This window comes from Arachis hypogaea, chromosome 2, assembly GCF_003086295.3.
Source record: "Arachis hypogaea cultivar Tifrunner chromosome 2, arahy.Tifrunner.gnm2.J5K5, whole genome shotgun sequence".
In the NCBI taxonomy this organism is placed as follows: Eukaryota; Viridiplantae; Streptophyta; class Magnoliopsida; order Fabales; family Fabaceae; genus Arachis; species Arachis hypogaea.
Window position 1 is genome coordinate 8,335,823 of NC_092037.1, and position 16,954 is coordinate 8,352,776.

A 16,954-nucleotide genomic window follows, 5' to 3' on the forward strand; every position below is an offset into this window, starting at 1 on the left:
TGCGTTAATAGAATAATATTTTATGTAATTATTAAATTATATTATTTTTTTAAATAATTATTTATACAATTAATATAAAAAATAATTATTTTTGCGATATTCATTGCAAAAAGCGTTAGTTTTACCAACAGTATTACCAACGGCTAAGTTGGCACTGGTTATTCTCGGCAAATATTTGCAATGACCCCGAAGTATTGGTAAAATAAAAATATTGTGGATACTCAAAGTTGTTGGTAAATTAATGTGTGGACAAAATAGTAAAATTTATTTTACCAACGACGTCACTGTCGGTCAAATCAAGTGGCGTAAAAAAATTAAAAAATTCGCATATTAATTGGTTTAGTTGAATATGTAACATTACATGATTTGATAACAATGTATTAAAATTAAATTTGTGTATTAATTAATTTAGTTAAATATGTTAAAAAAATTATATATAATTGTTTTTATATAAAATTGTTAGTTTAAAATTATTAGATAATTTAATATGTTTGACTAAATTATTATTTAATAATTTTTAATTATTAACTTAAAAAAAAAGTACATACGAATCTTCATGATAAGTTAAATTATCTTATATCTTATACATTAAAAGTATTTTATTATTGTCAAAAGTATTACTTTTGATAAGATAAAATTTAAATTTAAAATAAGATAAAATCACAATTTTGTTCATTTATCTCTAAATACAATTTTTGTGAGTAAGGATTATTTTTTGCTGAATGCGAATAGCACCTTGGTACTATTTAGAGGAAGAAAAGTTTTTATCGATAATTAAAGGTTTTCAGGTATTTTGTATCTAATTTATATTGTTTGGATAAAAGTCACCAAAAATTTTAGAATTTACTTTATTACTTCTGGTCCATTATGAATACATTGTAATCCTTTCTTCTCATCAATGATCAGTGTTCAAAGTGTGAAAAACGAAAACAGTAAGAATAAAGGACGCCGGAAAGAGCCGCAAGGCAAATAGAAAATCATCCTGGGAAGCAAAGAAAAGCCGGAAATCGGCTAGCGGAATCAGCGGATCGCCCAAGAAGGAAGGCCACGGCGGAAAGTTCACGTGAATCGGCAACCAAGGATACTCACAATGATCCCAACTTCGACGATCCGACACTACCTTATGATCGAACATACTTATGTTCAATTTAGGGAAATACTTATGATCGGACATACTTATATTCAGTTTAAGAGTTGTTAGATGAAAATTTAGTAAATCATTTAAATTATTTAACAAAACTTTATGTAAAGTTGATTTGACTTAAATTTTTTACCAATTTTATAATATGAAAATCAGAGTTTCAATTTTTATTTTCAAAAAGTTAAAAAAATTTAAAAATTAAAATCGAACCTACCAATTTGTATTGTATTTAAATAAAAAAAAAATCGTGTATTAAAATCAAATCTTCCAGTTTCATACTCCTCTTCACCCCTCAACAAATCTGACCATATAATTTACTTAAAAACAATTTATAACACTGTATTAAGAAAACACACCAATCATTCCAATAATACATAACACACCATTTTTATCTGTATAAAAAAAAAATTAGCCAACTGTTGGAACTTCTTATCAGTTTTTCTTTTTTTTTTTTTAGTTTTCCCTGTGCTCATGATTTTGTAAAAAAAAAAAAGAAAAAAATAATAATAACAACAAAATGTTATTTTGTACTTTTTCCTATTTCAAAAACCATGAGAAAGAAAACTATGAATGAAAACATAGAACATAAGAAATGAAGAAAGAAACCAAAAATGTAAGAGAGATAGTTAAAAGCACAATGTCATCAAATAACCACACCAGAAAGAAACAGAGTGATAAAAGTTTATCAAATTGATCCAACACATTATATTCTGTTACAAGAGTAATTAAGAAAAATAAATCCCTCCTTCACTCTAAAAATCCCTGGCTGATTCATTCCATCCACCATAACTCTCCTCCTGTCCACCGTATTCGTCCCGGCCAGCACCACCTCTCTACAGAAGATAATGGTTTCTATATGAATAAAGCATCTTGCATCAAAGCATGATGAAAAGTATTAGAAAATGCAGATTCGAGAATTACCTCAGCAGTAAAAGTAAGAGCAACCTTGATCTCTCCACAGTATTCTTTGTCCTTCACAACATTATAAGAAGTCTCTGGATGGCTACCCTCATCAAATACTGCATCAAGAGTAATCCTGCAGATGCATATATATACACACAAACACTTAGAATATGACAAGTGCAAATGCCGCATTTTGTATACCTTTTGCATCATCAACGTCTAAACTCTTAAATCATGGTATATATTTGAAATCAAAAGAAAGAAAAAATCTATTGATTTCAAGAAAATAATGAAAAATTTGATTGTGCAAGGTATCCATAGCTTGCTCTCGGAGCAAACAAAAGATTTACTCTCTCTAATCAATTTATGCCATATACGCTAAGATGACTTTGTTATAAATATCCACTAATAACTTGTCATTCAACTAATAAATCAGCACAAGAGTTATAATTTGCTCCGAAAACATATAAGAATTTTTCCTAGTAGTGGTAAACCTTTGGCCACAAAGTACACATTGTAAGGGATCAAACAATTGACCGTTAAGAGACATCTGTTTTGATCCCTCAAAATGTGTGATTTGTGATCAGAAATTTACCCTTGTGGAATCAATAACAGCTGCAGCCTGCCACCTCTAGATATAAATTGCCGAAAAGAAAATTGCTATGTTTTATTGGTCCATCTGAGTTTAGATGTCAGACTTAAAGATATATGAATGGAAAACCAATTGACCATTGACATTTGAATGGAAAATCAAAATCTGTTCAAGTCAAAGAAGAATTCAAACTCACGTTGCCTCGCCAAGAAAATCATCTTGACTAAAATTGTCTTTGTCCATGATCTTCAGATTAAGCTCACAAGAACTGTCAGAAACAGTGAAAAGAAAGCTTTCATTCCATTGTGGGTTGGATCCAGCACCTGCAGATTCATAATAACAGTAATCAAATTCACCATAGAGAAAATGTTAAAGTATCAAACATCATCAAATTTGCTAGAGAAGAAAAAAAAAAGAAAAGAAAAATGCACCTTCTGCCACAGTGCTTTTGTGCTCCTGAGAACGGTACGAGAGAATCACATAAGGATCAATGTTCGCTGCTCATTGAGACATAAAATCAAACATTAATAGAGCATGATCATAACCAATCTGAATAATTACCATTTTCTTCATATAAAACCAGAAAAAATAAATAAATACAAAGCCCCATGAATCAGATCAAAGAAAGGATCAATTAAATTGATTCTTTTAACTTGATAATTAACAATATCTAGATCCAATCATCATAACATGAACTTTCTCTACTTTGATCTGATATATTCAAAATCAACAAAGATATGATGAACATCAAAACCTGAGAATCAAGAACTCTTTTAACAAATGCTATCATGTTTCCATGAAAATGGTGGAAATCATTTGAAAGAAACAAATTGAATTTCATCAAACATCATATGTTCATAATAATAATAATAATAATTAACATCATAGCAATTACCGAGGAAATCACTGCCATCAAGGCCTTTGGCACTGACCAAAACAACTTCAAGTGTACCACGAGGCATGTTTTTTGGTCTCTTTGGAAATAGAGTTTTCTGGAATGAACACACACCACTTCAAAGAACACGGATTCTTATAAGAACAAAATCATTTGACTTGGAATACTTAACTTCCATTTATGTACAAACTTTTTAAAGCTGAAGTAAATGCAAGACGTCACTGCACCAGAAAAATCTGAATTAATATAGAATTTAATTTTGATGTTGTCATAGTAAAGTTATATATATATATATATATATATATATATATATATATATATATATATATAATGACATATCAGTATAAATAATTACTTTTTATATTGATGGCATAAATAGTCATTCAAAATAATGGATGTAATTGCACAACGGTATAAAATGTTTTATAAATAATTACTTTTTATATTGATGGCATAAATAGTCATTCAAAATAATGGATGTAATTGCACAACGGTATAAAATGTTTTAGTTTTAGATTTTACATTATTAGTGTATCACAATTAAATTTATTAATATATAGTATCAAAGGAACATCTTATGTGCAATAAGTTAAACTTTGGTGCATGGTGGTCTAAGATAATCCAACGATGTAGATCTGATAAATTTTGTTCATGTTAAATTATGTGAAGCCGCAAGATCTGTTATCTTCGGAGAATGTTTAACTTGGTATATGTTAGCATTGTCATAGTATGAATTGTATTCATTAGAGTTGCATTTTGCTTGGTTTTTTTCTTTTTTTTGTGGTTTCAATAGAATTACTCATATGGAATCCATTAATTACAAGAACTTACTAGAGTAAGTATGCGGGTTTTCTTTTATTTTTTTGAACAAACAATTAATGTATTTTATTGAAAAATCACCTTTCACATTTTTTTTATAAATTTTATAAAATAATAATTTTTTAGTTTTTTATTTGAAAATTCTTAAATAAATTAGTTTCTGATTGAATCAATTTTTTAGAACTTATCCAATTTTTTATAAATAAATTAGGTGGTAAAATTTCCATTATGTTTAGAAAATTATAAATAAATGCACTCTAAATCAACTTGACCACTTGAATTCAAAATCTCTTATTAGACAATCAAAACACTATTTTTTGCACTAATCCATCATGCATTATTAGTATTTTAATTAAAAGATATTTTTACTAACAAAAAAAAAATACTTTAGGTTCATGTATTGTACACTGCCTTTTTAAATTATGCAGATAAATTTTTTTCTTAAAAAAAAGGCAAGCGAGTGGGTGGGGAAATTGGTGTTGTTAATCATACTTGGTACATGTTAAAGTACAACTTTTACTTTTAAGATTTTTTTTTGCCTTGACTTTTAAGACTTATATATAGATTAAATATCTAAGTAAAATAAGATTGGGCCTACGGAAAAAATAATCTAAACCTAACAAAAAAGTTTTGTTAAAAGGACAAGGCACCTTCCCACGACACTCTTGTAAAGGTTACATGCTTTGATTAGATCATGCAGCATGTGCTTTCTCAACAGCCCCATATGCAATGATTCCAGGAGTGAATATAGGAAGGTGGATTTATTGAAATACAATAAAAATGATAGATGTAACCGATATAATTATCGTCTATAGTAACTTATCAAGAATGCATCGTCCCAATATTATTTCTTATTTAATCACGTCAATTGTCTGATTTTTTGTTATATAATTTCTAAAATTTGATTTGATAAAACTTTTTTAAAGAGGTATTTGTGTTTTTTAAAAGTTTAAACTCTTTATTTTGCGTTTGGTAACTCAAAAAAATTATATATTTATGCTTGCGATTTTTAAAAGATTGAGATATTTTTAAAAATACTTAAAATAAAACTTTTTAAAGTTAGCGTGTACTTTTCAAAATTTAAAAGTCTAATATAACCACGTATTTATACACAGATATATAACAACAGATTTGGTATTTAATTTGTTGTGTGCACATAACATCTTTATTATTATTATTTTTACTAAATTTCATTACATTGAGGTAAGTGGAAGTAGATATAAGTAAACAAGAGATGTGTAAATATTTGAGTATTTAACTATAGATTTGGAGACAATGGCAAGATGGAACACCTTTCAACACATTGGATCCAAATCTGAAAGAAAGTTATGATGAGGTGGAAGTCATGAAATGCATTCAAACTGGTTTATTATGTGTTCAAGAGAATATAAATGATAGACCCTCAATGGTGACAGTTATTTCATATCTTAATAATCTTTCACTTGAATTACCATCTCCACATGAACCAGCATTCTTCACTCTTGGTAGATTCATGGATCCTAAAGTCACAAATGAATCAAGTTCTAACCAATCTGCCAAGAGTTCCACATTATTTTCAGTGAATGAAATGTCAATAAGTAAATTTCATCCTCGGTAGCTAGTAACTAAGCTAATTTCTCTTCTATATAATTATTTATTTATTAATGTATTTTCAGTGTCTGAATACATATTTATTTTGCTTAATTTCTAGGAACTTTGACTTGAGTGCAAGTTTTTGGGTACATATATATGCAACTATCCATAATAATATGATATAATCTTATATGTTATTAATATAATTCAGTGTGGTTCCTTGGTACTTCAAATAAATCAGAAAAAAAAACTAATTGAATTTATTTTGATATAATTTAGTTCTAATTGTGGTTATTTGAAGGAAAATTTCCTTTTTCCTTATTGGTTCAAACCCCATTCAAAGTGAGAAATAAAAAAAATATAAAAAATATAAATGAATTTATATTTCATTATTTTACAAATAAGTGAATAACTATTAATTAATAAATTTACTTTTGTTGATTCCAAACAAAAATTAAATTCTTAAATTAATTATTATAATTCTAAAATATAAAGACATTAATTATTTTAGGAAAAAAATCAGCAACATTTATTTCTTATGAAAATAAAATCATGTGGTTTATTATTTCCCATTTTTTCATAATAGAATAAGATCCTATTTGCATAAAATGTTATCATCCAACAAAACAAAATTCATGCTGGTTTAAAGTCTAAGTCACAAAACATGGGGAACATTTTTCTTAATCAATTCAAAATAATTGTCTTGGTAATAGACAATTCAAGATTGAGGGTAAGAAATTCATCTATTAGATTCTAATTCGCCGCAACATCAATTTCCAACTACTCAAGCAAGGTGATTAGCTATCTCCAACTCAGAATCCAATCCTGAGATAAACATGTTGAATCAAATCATTAGTTGCATGGCATTGTGAATCTTAAATGTACTTTGTTTCTAAATGCCACTTCATATGGTTGATGAACTTATAAGTTGCTAAGAAATTTACTCTGATCAATAGTCTAACGAATTCAGATTCGATGAAGGTTTCCTTGGTAGTGACAGAGCAGCTTTCTGCTCGAATCCGGCAACATTTCTTTCTCTGACTTGACTCTCAATCCTTCTAACTGATTTATCAGCCTGCAAAGAGTAAAAGACATAAGAAATATCATATAATCATGATTACGGACACTAAATTTATGAACTATAGCAAAAAATGTTACTAGAAGAAATTTTCACAATGGCCAAACTTACTAGATTGTAGATGCCAACACCATGAGTTTGAGCGAAATTCACATAGCGCATTAGTTCGAAATAGGTAGCAAAGTGCTGCCCTGTAGCAGAACAGTAATAGAACTGCAAAAATCAATGAATAAATAAAATCAAAAGAGTTGCTGAATACATAGATCAATGAAAGAATAGTTGCTGAGATCATTCAAAAAAGTGAGAAAATTGCAACTCCTTTCAATCATGATCACTAATATTACTCATTTGGTGAATTCCCATCTGATCAAATGAAAACAAAATTTTCAATTGAAAAAGAATGCAATAAAAGATTTAGCATATAAACAAAACCAATCACAGAGTTTGCATAAACATAATGAAGTCAATTGAATCAACTCTGCCATATTATCTTAATTGTGCTTGCTACAATTTAATCATTTCACTGAAGAAACCTGAGAGTATGGTGATATTTTTTTGACGTACCAAAATCTTGGAACCATCTTTCTTCACGTAGGTTTCTAAAGTCCATCCGACCGGAATTAGATCTGCTTCACCCTGAGATGCCATATGTGTAGCAGACCTTATCCCGGAGACAAGCTTGAAACACTCCCTTCTTCCTTCTACTTTGCTCAAAAAAGTTTCTGGTGTCAAAGATATATTAGTCATGGGAAATAGTTTTAAAAAGCTAAGATTGTAACAACAAAAGATGACTCAGTTGCATTTGGTCCCATTCTCTGCACTTGCAATTGTCAAACAGATGCATGACCGTTACATGTTTTTTCCCCAAATTTCAGCCTGTAAATCATATGTTTTTTCCCAGGTATGAACTAATGCCAACTCAGGATGATAAAGATTACCAAATTATGTCAAATTACCATTTCTATACACAATTCATCACAAATAACCCATCTAACAGGCATAAGTGAAACCTAGATACTCGTGTATAGCTGGTAACAAGGAAAAATCAGAAGGTAGAAAAAGCCAGTGAGCTCAATTTTTTTTAATAGCAAGCAAAGATAAAAATATAGAAGTAGCAAAATGTTAAGGATATAGGTAGAATCATTCATGCTCCTTTACCCAGCCACATAAGCTTTTGAAGGAAAAATTGTTTTATGATATGGTATTAGAGTCGTTTTGTACTTGTAGCATTATTCAGTTATCTGCGGGTGTTTAATATTGCAAACTTCAAACATTGCTTAGGGATATCATAAAGACGGCCTTTATAGGAACTTAGACCACCTTCCTCCTATGAACTAGCATTTGAAAGAGTTAAGTCCACTTCATTCTAAAATAATTTCAAAATCAAATCAACTAAAATTAGTTGGATTTGGAAGAAGGAAAAAAAATTGCTGCAACAGCATTGCCTGATTGCCATTATTATCAAGTATCATATATGTAGAGAAAATTAACACCCGGAAGGTTGCTAACTGACTATACAATTTGAAAGGATACAGCATAAGATGCAACAAACCATTTAGAAAATGAAATACACAATGTAGGATGGCAAATCCATTTATATCTGATTATAAGAAAGATGGTGGGCGAAGTTCAAATATAGCATGAAAAATAAAATATACAAGGTTGCCAAAGATGCAAATTTTCTTTGGTAGCTAGTTTGGATCAAACTGAATCATCAGATTCATCAGAGTCACTCCTGTCAGGCTCTCCAGCATTTGTGTTTGTTTCCGGAACATCATTTTTAGGTGCAGGTGTTTGTGCAGGTTTTTTCCTGACACCTCGAGCATTCTCATCCCCTTCATCTTGCTCAGCTGCTTCCACATGTGAATCTCAGTCAAGGAAATGATTAGAGCTTCTTTATATACAGAAATCAGCAAACATTAGGGCAATTGAATTAGTAATCATTGTATTTTTACAGTGATAAACAAACATGGTGCATATAATGACTGTGTAAACAAACCTGATCTGAATATGTAACAATTTATTCCAAGTGACAAACAAGATTTCATTGTGTGATGTAATTAACAATCATATATACCCCCGTTAATAACAAAGAAATTGTGATAAGAATAGGCCAAAAGGCTTGAGCAATGACATGGATCACAGCAAGTAACCAACCATCCATCATCCATTTTAAAGTGGAATAATAAATTTGCATGTGTTCTCTAAAGTCCTATGTGAGCAAAACAAGACAGATGTAAGGATATCAAGATTGTCAGCTGTTCCTCTTGCCATAATTTTGAGAAGATCTTTCTCAACACGGGAGACAAGCTCAGGCTGAAAAGAAATATGATAAACATCACACATACATGTTTACGGGAGAGAGATATTTTGAGAATACATGGGCAAAAAGTGGAGAGAATACATTGAGATCAGGTTCTCGGCGAAATCTACGCTTGCGGGCATCTCTCATGGGAGGGGTGAGGCCATGTCTGTACTCAATTACATCAGGAGCTGCGTCACCAGATTCCCTCACCATAATCATCTGTTTATTGGATTCATTAAGCTAAAGCAGTTAGTCAAATGAATATAATAAAGAAATAGTAAAACTATTAAGAATTATTACAACATTGAAGAATAATAAGGATGGAAAGAATAAATGACCTGCCCAATATCTGCAGTCTTAATCAAAGAGTTATCATCATAAGTTTTGTAGGATTCAACGACACAAGGAAGGTCCAACAGAGATGCAGGAAAATGTTCATTCCCAATTACAAAGGTGCCACTTCTACCATCCTCGGAAAATGACAGATCTAATGACTTGTCTTCAGAAGATGAAGAAGCATCATTGCCTTCATTTAAAAGACGCTCTATCCGCTCCGCAATACTAGGAGGAACTCTAAGTATGAATTGCTCCTCCATAACTTAACAACAGGATTAGATTAGGTCAAATTACAATTCAATTTCAATTGAGTAAATGCAAATAATTGTCTTCAATTTGATTTTAGAAGAAACTCTAAAAATGGAAAAGTTACGGCAGAACCAAACATACCTGGATCTGAATATCTGATGATGAGACCTGAAAGAGAAAGAAGAACAAGATGTGAATTGTGAATTTTAAGATAGAAAGAATTTCAAACAAAACAATAGTACTGGAAATAGGCATGTAAGTGGCCTATGGTATATGCACCTATGGCGAAGGCCGAGTCCCGGTAAAATGAGTACAATTACATATGAATCCCCACCAAACCCTACTATTCTCCAATTTATTTCTTTTTCCTTCTTAACTGAGTTCCTCTCTAGTACTTAACTATGTTTGGTAGGTAAAATTGAAATAAAAATTAATCTTGCTCTATGTTGAATTAAGATGTCTGCTGTTTAGGGTAAATGCATGTACATAACTACATATATAGCATTCTTATACACATACATATATGAATGAACATGAGCATATACGTATATATCATGATGAGTCTGTCACTCACCGTCTTTTCTCTTCAAACAATAAGCAAAATGTAAACAAAATCCAAGCACACTGAAAAGCTTGCTTGTAAGTAGTAACTTTACAGAAAGGAAAAAAAGTTAGACATATTATTTCCCTTCAGGATATTTTCCTAAGAATCATGAAAAAATATGTCTAGAAATGAAGATTTCCATGATTGGTAGACATCAACATTTCCAGGAATAACAAACAATTTTGAAAAATATCCCTAACAATTTTAACTAACAACGTAAAATTAAACAAACAATTTAAACTTACAACACCACCAACAATAGCAGAGCAACAAGCAACAATACCAGAGCTCAATTTCAGAACCAATTTCAATAATTTTGACGCCAATCACAAATAAAAAAAAAAACACTAACTATCATAAGTTTGTCAAGTTTCACATTAGTACATATCAAGCAACTGAAAATTTTTAAAACCGAAACCATTGCTGTCCGAAGCAAAACAAAAAAAGATAAATTAAAAAGCAACAGAAAAAGGAGGAGGGAGATCAGAAGACCGACCTGGAGCGAACAAGGAGCGCGACCACGGAAGGAGGGCAACCAGCTGATGGACGAGATTGGATGAACAGAGATGGTCGATGGCGATAGAGGCACTATGAACGGAGCGACGGTGACGGAGGCACAACGAACGGTGGCGACAGCGGTTACTCTCCGGTGGAGATGAACAGCGAACAGAGAGAGAGAGAGGTGCGATCAGCGAATGTAAATAAATAACCCTCGGTGTTTATTTGGGTTTTTTTTTGGGGACTTTATTGGGTTTGGTAATACTGTATTTTAATTAATAATATATTTGTGGATATCAAAATATTTAACGTATGAATAATTTTTTTATAATAATACTATATAATTAGTAAATATTATTATTTTTGGCCAACAGTTAATTATTAATAATTTATATCTATATTTATAAGCACATAATGAAGTATATAATTTATATTATTAAAATTTTACATACATAAATTAATAAAGGTTACATTAATATTTTTTAAAATTTATACATATAAATTAATAAAATTTATTTATAAAAGACAATTTAGTGGTTGTATAGGTCAAATGGCTAAAAATATTAAAAATTACTAACCTTAAGAATTTCTCAATTTTTTATAAGAAAAATACTGAGAGTTATAAGAATTTATTATTTTTATCATCACTTAGTTTTCAATTTTTTTAGTTTAATTTTTTTAGTATAATAATTTACAATATATTTTATTCCATACTTTTAAATATTGATAATAAAAAATAATAAATTCTAATAACTCTCTAGTATTTCTCTTTTTAAATATTGTGAAAAACAAAATTGACCTAGTTAAATTGACAAAATTAAAAAATTAAAAAGTCTCTAATCTCAATTACGATTTAAGTTATATCGAATATAATAAAATAATATATTTATATAAAAAAATATATTTAAAAAAATTTGTGTTTCATTAATTTAAAATAATCACTACAAAATCGAATTTGATCGATTTACAAAATTTTTTAAATTTTTCTAATTTTTAATTAATTTATTAACAATTATTTTTTATTCTAAATCGGACTGATCTAATGATGAGTTATCTATTAATCGAATCATTCACTTTATATTTTAGAATTATGATAAACTTTGGGCTACATAGTATAAATAAATAAAAAAATACAAATATAAATATATAAATATATAAAAATTTAATTTTAATGCACTATTAATATAAATAAATTTTATATTTGCGTTTAATTAAATAGTGTTACGTTAGTAAAAATAATTTATTTTTATATTAATTATGTAAATAATTATTTTAAAAAATAAATGTGATAATTATAAAATTATACACTATTTATGCATTAAAATTAAACTCTAAATATACAAAAAAAAATTATATTAACAAACGTCATAATAAATATAGTTGCTATGAAATTTTGAAAGTATTTGACAACACAAATCTTTGAAAACAAATACAAAAAACTATAACAAAATACCTACTTAACTTTAAAAATTATCTTTAAAATTAGAATAAATGTCCTTTCAGTCCTTAACCATTTGTCCGGTAGGCTTTGCACCCTCTAACAAATATAAAAATCCAAATTAATCCCTATCTACTTTGATATATGTGCGTTCCAGTTTCTACAATCGATTTCGAACAGGTCACTTGCTGATGTGTTAGTAATTTGTTTACGTGAGTTTCTCTCCTTCATAATTGAGACAAATCGCCCCATGAACTTTTGTTGAAACGTTACATTTCATAAAGAGGCGTTATCATTTTGGGTGTTCATAGTTGTTTAGGATTTTTTCTTTATTCTTCATTGTCTTCGTTGCGTGTAGAGTGAAGATAAGGACTTTTCTCTTGAAGAAGAATATGACTACGAAAGTCAAAGACTCTTCTTCATGAATCGTGGAGGAAAGCAGTGAAGATGGGAAGATTTTGTGCTGGAGTCCGACTTTGAGTTCCACTGGGAGTATAAAAAAAAAGGCAAAACAAGACAAGAAAATATTTATAGCACCCAGATGTCATTGTGGCACATATATTATTTGAATCTAATATTGCAGAAAATTCGAACAAGTTTTTTTTATTACTTTTATTTTAAGGTAAAATATTTTTCAATTTTAGTTTTGTTTCAAAATTCGTTGTCATTACTATGGAGTGTTATTTGTTGCAGACTGTAACTCCACATTGCAAATACTTCTTGCCTTGATGAATATGTTGGGTCATATATACATAAAGCTGATGCCAATCAGAATGGAGTGATTGAAAGTTTTAGGAAGATGGAGGAAAGATTGGAAGCATTGGAAGTAATGATGGCGAAGCAGGAAATTGAAAAAATATTTAGAGACAACACTAAATACAGAATCTTAACCACCTTTTTAATTGGAATTGCAGTTATACTTATAATTTCATCAATTTTCAGTGGATTAATTGAGAAAAATGTGAATTTAATTTAGTATGCAAAGTTATGTAAATAGAAAATAACTACTTAATGTATTATGGTTGAAATTCATGACTTTGCTGTGCGGGGGTTTTGGCAGAATTGGGTTCGACTCCCGTTATACGCGATGTGGCGAATCAGACTGATTCAACGGAGATATGCCTGCATTAAGATTTAAAACTTGTCGTCTACTTTCAGGAAATGTTCGGAAGAGAGAACTTACAATAATACAACGCCGCATTCTCCGAAGATTGAGGAACAAGAAGAGATCTATTAAGAGAAAGATTTATCCAAGAGAAAATCTTAACAGTTACATCCAATCACAAACTACATGAAAGTTGCCCCTTATTCATGGGGATTTACCCATCACAGAGATGCACAGAGGGTATGAAGACAACTCATGTTATGGTTATTTACTCTAATTTAGTGATACTTAATTTATTTCATTTCATGTAATTAGTAGAATTTAAAATAGTGTATTGAGATATTATCATATTGTATTATTATGTAATTGTGAAACAAGTGTCTATGAAGATAACAATGTAAATATTCAAATATGTGACACATTTAGAATTGCACTCCAAACTATGAGAGTTTCATAAAAATTGAAACCAATATATAAACCGATTCATTGATTCACAAACCACAGCATGAGTATTTCACAAAAAGCTGACTCTAAAATATGAACAGCTCCAGAGTTTCACTTATAAGACTATGTGTGTTTTTGTAACTTGATACTAAAATAAATACAAAAAAAATGACAGTATCTCTAAATCAACCTTGAGTATTATGTAGACTTTAAATCAGAACTTAATCATAACATTAAAATTAACCAAAATAATTAAGATAGAGTCTCCCCTAAACCAAAATTTTGCATTTTCTAAATAGTAAAATATCCATATAGCAGGTTCTTTCACTGTTTTTTTTTTTTTTGTGGAGGCTTGGTTCCTAGAGTTAGAATGAGCTTGAAGAGTATTGATGAGATCTCAGTGCTAGCTGCTGTCAGAGTTTCATTGGAGATTGCATGAAGAGAGGTTCTTTGCAAGTCTTGTCCTTCTGGTTGGACTTGGACATTGTGAGTAGGTTTGTTGGGTTGGAGGACTTGGGAGCCTTCTGACACTCTGTTTGGACCTAAACCTTAGAATTGTAGAAGGGGGCTGAGCCTTTAGAGTCTGAGTTATGGCCTGATTCATTGGAGCAGTTTGATCAATTTCTGAAACCTGGTAAAACAATAAATCACATATGAACTTCAAAACTGTATCTTTTGTGTTAAAAAAAAAAGCTAAGAATCATGGTGTGTCTATTTACCTCTGCAGTTGGGACAATTTGTAAAATGTTTATCTCATTTGACTCTACATAAGGTCTTTTTGGCATTTTTTTCTTGTTTTTCCTAACCTTATCCTATATCACAGAAACATATTTTACAGCCACATATGTTTACAAAGATTAACTCATTGTGAATACTCAAAGACAACCCAAAATTTACACAACTTATAAATTATTGATCTAAAAAAAAACTTATAAGATAGTCCATATTAATAGATTCAGGTTCAGACAAATACATCCTTTAAGTCCTTTTTAAATCTCGCCATACTCAAAAATTGCATTCCAAGTTCAAACTGAACCTCTCCATATTCATTTTCTTTATTGAAATCAAGTCGTGCATGTTCTTGCCTTGGTTTGCCTTTTTCTCTATACTCCTAGTGGAACTTAGAGTCGGACTCCTGCACAAATTCTTCCCAGCTTCACTGCCTTCCTCTACGGTTTGTGAAGAAGAGTTTCTGACTTCCGTAGCCATATTCTTCTTAAAGAGAAAAGCCTTTATCTTCACTCTACACACAACGAAGACAATGAAGAGTAAAGTAAAAATTCTAAACAATTATGAACACCAGATGATAACGCCTCTTTATGAAACGCAACGTTTCGACAAAGATCCAGGAGGCGATTTGTCTCAATTATTAAAGAGAGAAACCCACGTGGACAAGTTATTGACACATCAGCAAGTAGGGGTGAAGCTTCTTAGGTTGTAGGGGAGGCAGTGCCCTCCCCCAAAAAAAAATTTGTTTACAAGAATAATAAAAAATCAAATAGTGCCCCCTAAAAAAAAGTAGGCCTCCCCCTTTTGGAAAATATATGTTGTCCATAACTCCATTTAAAAAATAGTTTAAAAAGTAGTGTGTTATTTGGGTTATGAATAGTGGGTCATATAATTAGTTAAAAAAAAGCCTCAATCCATATTAAAAGTGAAGAATCTGAAAAGGCAATAACAAGAAGTCAACAAATCACTTCTTTCATTCTTTCCTCTTCTTTCAATTAGAAAACAAAACATCACTCTATATTTTCATTATCATTACAACTTAGAAGATAGCAAGTAGTATTTGGTCTTCCATTATCATCTTTTATTCTTTTTTTTTGTAAGTTATTTATTTTATTTGTTTTTATGAATAATTTATATATTTATTTATTTATTTATTTATCTAGTTTATAATATTGTAATAATAATTTAGGTTTTTGAAAAAAATTGAAGATGATAATCATGTAATTATAATGTTATCCTTGTATTGTTTTTAAATTTTTTTCTCATTATTAATTGTTTGTGACAGTGATATTATTGATTTGCAGACGATTTTCTTGCAAATAATTTAGTCATTTACATTGAAAAAGAAATTTCAGCTACTTTCAATACAAATTCAATAATAGATGACTTTGAATCAAGAAAAAAACGTCGAACTCAATTGTCTATGTAAGTTGTAAATTTTAATTTATTTCAGTTCTAATAATATTGTTACTAATTTTTTTATTGTATAAGTTATGGTTGTGATTTAAATTATTTACATGAAGGTTGAAGCATAATACATTTTTTAATAATTTTGCAGGAAACGTCTAAAAAGAAATTAAATAGTATTTGAAGATTCTAAAAACAAGTATGTAACAATTTATATTTACAATATTTAAAATTAGTTTTGAGATATTTGTATTTAATTATTTTAATATACAATATGTTTAGTTATCTTATAAAAAGTAATTTTAAGTTTTAGTTGTTATTTTTAATTAAAATTATATATAGAGTTATTTTTAACTTTTTTTTGTTAAAATAAAAAACTAAAAAGAATATTGGCTCCTGGTAAATATTGTCTAGCTTCGCCCCTGTCAGCAAGTGACCTGCTCAGAATCGGTTGCAGGAATTAGAACTACATATATCAAAGTAGATATGGACCGATTTGAATTTTTATATTTGTTAGAGAGTGCAAAGTCCATCGAACAAATGGTTAAGTACTAAAAAGAGCATTTACTCTTAAAATTATTATGTGTGTAAAAAATTTTTCTTTAAGAATAGGAAGGAACTCTAATAAATATTAAGTGTAATATTTTTTTTAAGATTTGTACTTCTTGATATGATTAAGCAAATAGTTTTTTTTCTAGTATTTTCCAATTTAGCAAATTAAGAATTAATTTGTCGCAAATCAGAGTTCAATTTAAAGATTTATCGTTTGTCAATATATTACTTCATACATAAGACAGGATTCAAACTTTTTAACACTTATTTAAGTGGATTAGTGAACT

The 16,954-nt window shown here is 29.4% G+C and overlaps 3 protein-coding genes across 3 annotated transcripts; all 3 read right to left on the bottom strand.

Annotated features, from left to right (window-relative positions):
* Positions 1-1,764: 1,764 nt before the first annotated feature.
* Positions 1,765-3,803, bottom strand: LOC112736297 (elicitor-responsive protein 3). Its single transcript, XM_025785689.3, has 5 exons — positions 3,532-3,803; positions 3,068-3,133; positions 2,833-2,959; positions 2,063-2,177; positions 1,765-1,974 (listed from the first exon to the last, which is right to left on the bottom strand). Exons 1-5 carry the CDS (start codon positions 3,596-3,598, stop codon positions 1,894-1,896), a joined length of 456 nt encoding a protein of 151 aa, XP_025641474.1. The 5' UTR covers positions 3,599-3,803; the 3' UTR covers positions 1,765-1,893.
* A 2,624-nt stretch (positions 3,804-6,427) lies between these two features.
* LOC112736315 (uncharacterized) lies at positions 6,428-7,911 on the bottom strand. Its single transcript, XM_025785711.3, has 4 exons — positions 7,565-7,911; positions 7,112-7,213; positions 6,867-6,997; positions 6,428-6,747 (listed from the first exon to the last, which is right to left on the bottom strand). The coding sequence occupies exons 1-3, from the start codon at positions 7,745-7,747 to the stop codon at positions 6,872-6,874; spliced, it is 411 nt and encodes a 136-aa protein (XP_025641496.1). The 5' UTR covers positions 7,748-7,911; the 3' UTR covers positions 6,428-6,747; positions 6,867-6,871.
* A 516-nt stretch (positions 7,912-8,427) lies between these two features.
* Positions 8,428-11,272, bottom strand: LOC112736306 (transcription initiation factor TFIID subunit 7). Its single transcript, XM_025785700.3, has 6 exons — positions 10,991-11,272; positions 10,032-10,058; positions 9,644-9,903; positions 9,405-9,524; positions 9,247-9,316; positions 8,428-8,862 (listed from the first exon to the last, which is right to left on the bottom strand). Exons 3-6 carry the CDS (start codon positions 9,899-9,901, stop codon positions 8,702-8,704), a joined length of 609 nt encoding a protein of 202 aa, XP_025641485.1. The 5' UTR covers positions 9,902-9,903; positions 10,032-10,058; positions 10,991-11,272; the 3' UTR covers positions 8,428-8,701.
* Positions 11,273-16,954: the final 5,682 nt, after the last annotated feature.